The sequence below is a fragment of the Zeus faber genome, assembly GCF_960531495.2.
Source record: "Zeus faber genome assembly, chromosome: 12".
Lineage (NCBI taxonomy): Eukaryota > Metazoa > Chordata > Actinopteri > Zeiformes > Zeidae > Zeus > Zeus faber.
Window position 1 is genome coordinate 4334288 of NC_137196.1, and position 6004 is coordinate 4340291.

The following is a 6004-nucleotide window of genomic DNA, read 5'->3' on the forward strand; positions in this document are numbered from 1 at the left end:
TTTTCTTTAATTGGTATCACACGTCTTCAATCTTATAATCAGTCATTGAACCAACCTCCCCCTTTGCTGCATCTGGCATGGGGTGCCCCGAATCTGTGCAGTGCACAATGAAATCTCATGACAACAAGGCATTCTAGAGTGAAACGTACTGCCAAGTGTCAGACAGCTCTGTCTCAGTCGCAGGTCGGCCCTCCAACAGGATAGTGACCCAACACACACAGCTAAAAGCACCCAAGAATGAATAAGAATAAATCATTGGACTATTCTAATGTGGCCTTCTATGACCCCTGATGTGAATCCCATCAAACATCTATGGAAAGAGAAATATAACTCTGAAAGACTGACTTGACTTGGGATGTACACCAGCTTCACCAATAGGGTTTGTGATGTGTGTATGAATCTTTGGAATGAACGACTCAACCGTTTCCCACGGCCTAGTTTTAAAGAATGTATTAATATCAAATTCAGTACTTGCAATTGAGAATAATGCATTCAGAATTGCAATTTTTATCTGGCACCTTAAAATGTAGATATCGAAGCACATTTTTGGTTATTTCAAGATGTATTTTCCGTGTTAATGTGGTAAATACCGGCAACTAGTAGAATAACAGCAGGTTGTATTTGACCAGACAAGGGGTTTTTTTTGTTTTGTATTTTTCAATGCTGGCCATGGTAAGAATGTGTTTTTTCACCTTTATTGTGGTGTGCTCAGGCGTCGACGTTCCAAATGGCCATCTTGCTGCAGTACAACACTGAGGACATCTACACAGTCCAACAGCTGACCGACAGCACACAGATCAAAAAAGTAAGCTGTTGCATGCACAAAGTCCAGTAGAATAGCATATTTTCTGAATTACTTTTTTAACTGGCATATAACATAACGTTACCATTTCCAGTTGAGCAATTGAATAAATATGTCCTCTCACTAAGTCAGTTATTGGAGTGTTGTTCACAATGCTAAAAATAAATGATGGATATGAATATAAGCTTCTGGTTGATCTGAGAGTGTGTGTCGACAACAGTCTAATTTCTCAAGAAATTTGGAAAATGAGGGTCATTTTTCACAGGCTTGATCCTTTTGTCTGTTTTCACCAGTTTTCAGCCAGTGTTAGTCTTGAAATTGTGTCGATATACATGCAACATTCTCCGTACAGTTGAGTTCGCCATTTGGTGCAAGAATATGACGATCAATGGAAACAAGGCCAACTCTCACAGTTTAAATGTAACTAATTGCAAAATCTGTACAACTTTCATGCATTAAAATACTGGTTGTAAATTAAGTGCCTTGAAAGGCTCAGTAGAGGAACCCGCTATGTGTTTGTCATCGCCTAAATTACTGCTTTCGAGATGCTGGATGGTGTATTCCCTTTAACAAATATAAATATGACTAGTTTACATCCGGTGTCTCCTCACTCCTCAACAGGAACATGGACCACCTAATGTGACCTCTCGCAATCGATGATTGGGACGATTGGGACAAACACAATGTGGATTTAGATCTATAGTCGGTCTGTTTAGACGTCTGTGATGACAACCTTTCTGTTCTTTGATTTAAGGAAATCTTGGTGCAAGTTCTCCAGATCCTGTTGAAGTCTAAACTTTTGGTATGTTAAGAAACAAGGAATTATTGTATATCAGGGTTCTTTGAAGTATACATAATTTATCTCTAACATTTGTGGTTTGTATGTGATCATTTCTGTGAGTTTCTGTAATTTCTTAGCACTTTTTCCACAAAAAAAGACATTTTTCTTCTATCCAGCAGCTGGCCTACTGAGGGCTTTCTATGTCTGTCTGTTCCCGTGTAATGTATTTTTCTTGCCTATTAGCTGTAAATATGGCACTTTTCCATTGCCTGTGTATGTTGTGGTCCAAGGTGCTGGAGGACGAGAACACCAACGTGGACGAGGTGGAGTTCAAATCGGACACCTCCGTTAAACTCTTACTGGGTTACAAGAAGTAAGTCCAACCCAACCTCAGGCCTTGCATTCCTTACCTCGGTATGAACTTGAAACTCCATTGACTGCCGCTCACTTTGACAACAAAGGTTTCTCAAATCTCCATTGACTTTGATGCACAACAATAACATTGCTGTTTAATTTGTTGACTTTTTGAAAATAATTTAAATGCGCAAAAGAGCTGACCAGCTTGCATCTATGTATTAAAGTGGTATTAAAGAGTATCACTTCCCTCTCAGTAAGAAACTCAGAGTGAACATAAACGTGCCGATGAAGACGGAGCAAAAACAGGAACAGGAAACCACCCACAAGAACATCGAGGAAGACAGAAAGTTGCTTATACAGGTGAAGTCAGATTGTCAACTCGTTCTGTCGCAGTTGTAGCTGGCAGCTGTTTTCTTTCGGCCGTGGAAAGAATCAAAAGAATGGATGAGAAATATACTTTTTTTCCCCCTTTTGGGACCAGGCGGCCATCGTGAGGATTATGAAGATGAGAAAGGTGTTTAAGCACCAGCAGCTTCTGGCGGAGGTCCTCAACCAGTTGTCCTGTCGGTTCAGACCCAGAGTCCCCATCATTAAGGTGTCCTTACCCACTGAACTCATGACTGAGGATCGTAAAAATATCACAGCTAAATTTATGTGTGTATAAAGTCCCATGGTAATCTAACTGGTTGTGTCCGTTTTCCGGCTGTGCTCTAGAAATGCATCGACATCCTGATTGAGAAGGAATACCTGGAGAGAGTGGATGGTGAGAAAGACACCTACAGCTACCTGGCTTAGCCCCGCCCCCTTTACACCTTACTGTGAAAAAATAAATAAATAATCAAAGACGCCTTCAAGGGCCGTCAATTCCGCAGACACATTTGGGATAGAGGAGTGGCCTTCGCTGCTGGATGAACTTGGACATCCTTTTCTTCTTTTTCTTTTCTTTAAAAAAAACAAAAAACACAAACTCGGCCTTGGGACCCGACCTCCACATGGACATTAAATACCTGTAATTAATACGGACGGAAGTGACTTGCTGTCAGATCCCCACACACTGTCATTAGCCTTAAATTTGAGATTTACAAAATACACCCTAGTCGAAAATAAAAATGAATAAACCTTACTTTGAACTTTGGGAGGTTTGCATGCTACTGCTTACCTGTGGCTCTTTTTTTGTTGGGGGGGGTCAAGACATCACTGGAAGTTGTTCGCTTGCTCCCAATGCAGTGCCTCGCATTCGGTTGATAATCGATGAAATAGCACAAGTGACCTCACAACAAAACAAAATTTTGGTGACCGTCTGGAATGTCATACAAGCCGGTGCGTCAGTTTGTAACCGCAGCTTCCAGGCGTAGGTGGCGTCGAGGAAGATCTGGCCCAGATCTCACTCGAATATGCCTCGGTTTGACACGAAAAAGGACATTACTAATGTTATCTGTAAATAAATCCTGCAATCCTGATCAAGCGGTATTTGTAATTCATTCACTTGCTGTTTTGTCAAGCCCATCTGCATCTCTATAGGATTGGCTTAATGCAAATTTCCTGAAACAATTGGTTACACTGTATGCACCGACGTCTGGTCAGAAATGGCAACCTGTGCAGGACTCAACCCCAATTTTTAAAAGTGGTTGTCAGGCTGGCAACCAGGCATCAGCTTTTGGTTGCCAAAACTGAAAAAATGTTTTTTGTTAACCTATATTTTGAGTAATTAACATACTATGCAGTTACAGTGCATCCGGAAAGTATTCACATCCCTTCACTTTCCCCACATTTTGTTATGTAACAGCCTTATTCCAAAATGGATTAAATTCATTTATTTCCTCATCAATCTACACACAACACCCCATAATGACAAAGCGACAAAGGTTTTTTAAAAATGTTTGCATATGGATTAAAAATAAAAAAACATATTGCATGTACGTACAGTATGTATTCACACCCTTTACTCAGTACTTTGTTGAAGCACATTTGGCAGCGATGACAGCCTCCAGTCTTCTCTGGAATGATGCTACAAGCTTGGCACACATGTATTTGGGGTATTTCTCCCATTCTTCTCTGCAGATCACGTCAAGCTCTGTCAGGGTAGATGGGGAGCGTTGCTGCACAGCTGTGATGTTCAAATCGGGTTCAAGTCTGGGCTCTGGCTGGGCCACTCAACATTCACAGACTTGTCCCGAAGCCACTCCTTCATTGTCTTGGCTGTATGTACTTTGCTCCGTTCATCTTTCCCTCAATCCTGATTAGTCTCCCAGTTCCTGCCGCTGAAAAACCTCCCCACAGCATGATGCTGCCACCACCATGCTTCACCGTAGGGATGGTATTAGCCAGGTGATGAGAGGTGCCTGGTTTCCTCCAAACTTGACGCTTGGCATTCAGGCCAAAGAGTTCAATCTTGGTTTCATCAGACCAGAGAATCTTGTTTCCCATGGTCTGAGAGTCCTTTAGGTGCCTTCTGGCAAACTCCAAGCAGGCTGTCATGTGCCTTTTACTGAGTAGAGGCTTCCGTGGCCACTCTACCATAACCGCCTGATTGGTGGAGTGCTGCAGAGATGGTTGTCCTTCTGGAAGGTTCTCCCATCTCCACAGAGGAACACTGGAGCTCTGTCAGAGTGACCATCAGGCTCTTGGTCACCTCCCTGACCAAGGCCCTTCTCCCTCGATTGCTCAGTTTGGCTGGGCGGCCAGCTCTAGGTAGAGTGCTGGTGGTTCCAAACTTCTTCCATTTACGAATGATGGAAGAGTGCTCTTCGGGACCATCAATCCTGCAGAAAGGTTTTTGTACCCTTCCCCAGATCTTTGCCTCGATACAATCCTGTCTCGGAGGTCCACAGACAATTCCTTTGACTTCATGGCTTGGTTTCTGCTCTGACATGCACTGTCAACAGTGGGACCTTATAGAGAGGTGTGTGGCTTTCCAAATCATGTCCAATCAATTGAATTTACTACAAGTGGACTCCAATCAAGTTGTAGAAATATCTCAAGGATGATCAGTGGAAACAGGATGCTCCTGAGCTCAATTTTGAGTTTCATAGCAAAGAGTGTGAATACATATGTACATGTGATATTTGTTTTTTATTTTTAATACATTTGCAAAAATTTCTAAAAAACCTTTTTTGCTTTGTCATTATGGGGTATTGTGTGTAGATTGATGAGAGAAAATGAAGTAATTTAATCAATTTTGGAATAAGGTTGTAACATAACAAAATGTGGGGAAAGTGAAGGGGTGTGAATACTTTCCAGATGCACTGTATGTCAGCTTAATATTGAAAGTGTGACATTAGAGAATGTTTAAATGCTTTATTATTGTAACTGGACAAAATTATTTGTAGTTTGTGTTTCATCTAATATTTTACAGAATTTGAATCTTCAGGGGTGAAGAAACACAAGTCAAGTCAGGACTAACTCCTCTGGTCACACTTGGCCTGATCATAATTCACCTGTCTCTCTCTGTCTTCTCTCTTACACCCACATGTACAGTATATGCTCACCACACGGACAATAAGGATCTCAACAGTCCTGTTTGTCTCTGCATTGTTAACATTGGTAAATTCTAATTAGCATCTTTCTATTTAAAAGTAGCTCTCCACCAGATGTGGTCCGAGCGAGGCTCATGGTTAATGCTGTCTCTCTACAAAGATAAGGCCTGGTTATTGTATTATAACGGCTCTATGTTGGTAAATTTCACCAAATCGTCACGTACTAAAGACTTCCTGTATTTTTTTATCTTTTATTTTAGTTAGTTGTGGAAGTACACTATCATTCTAATTAGTTGTAATTTTTTTCTAATGTTAAGTTTTAATTTTTTATTTAAGTTAATTTAAATGTTTTTTTGAAACCTGTTTTTAGTTTAGATTTAGTTAACTGTACAATGATGCAAACACATGTACATATGAAAAAAGATCGTTTCCCACAGGACTGAAATATACGTGTGGTGGTACCCGACGGTTTTCCGAGTTTCCATGAACGCATCACTTCCCACACGCGTTTGTTTTCCAAGCCTGTGACAGAAGCATCTCTTCCTGTAAGCGACAATCATCGAAAGGGAAGTTGTTAATGAGTGCTTC

General features: G+C 41.0%; 1 protein-coding gene across 7 annotated transcripts in view; it reads left to right on the forward strand.

Moving 5' to 3' along the window:
• LOC307237950 (cullin-1-like) overlaps nucleotides 1-3380 on the forward strand; it is a 56679-nt gene extending 53299 nt beyond the window's left edge. For 6 of the 7 annotated variants that reach the window (XM_080010761.1, XM_080010765.1, XM_080010764.1 and 3 more), the window contains 6 exons: nucleotides 713-805; nucleotides 1557-1604; nucleotides 1874-1956; nucleotides 2195-2300; nucleotides 2422-2535; nucleotides 2655-3380. In XM_080010761.1, the coding sequence (XP_079866887.1) occupies nucleotides 713-805; nucleotides 1557-1604; nucleotides 1874-1956; nucleotides 2195-2300; nucleotides 2422-2535; nucleotides 2655-2735 (525 nt within the window). In that variant the 3' untranslated portion in view covers nucleotides 2736-3380. Of the gene's footprint in view, nucleotides 1-712; nucleotides 806-1423; nucleotides 1529-1556; nucleotides 1605-1873; nucleotides 1957-2194; nucleotides 2301-2421; nucleotides 2536-2654 lie in introns of those variants that run through there. The other variant, XM_080010766.1, reaches the window with a different exon arrangement.
• Nucleotides 3381-6004: the final 2624 nt, after the last annotated feature.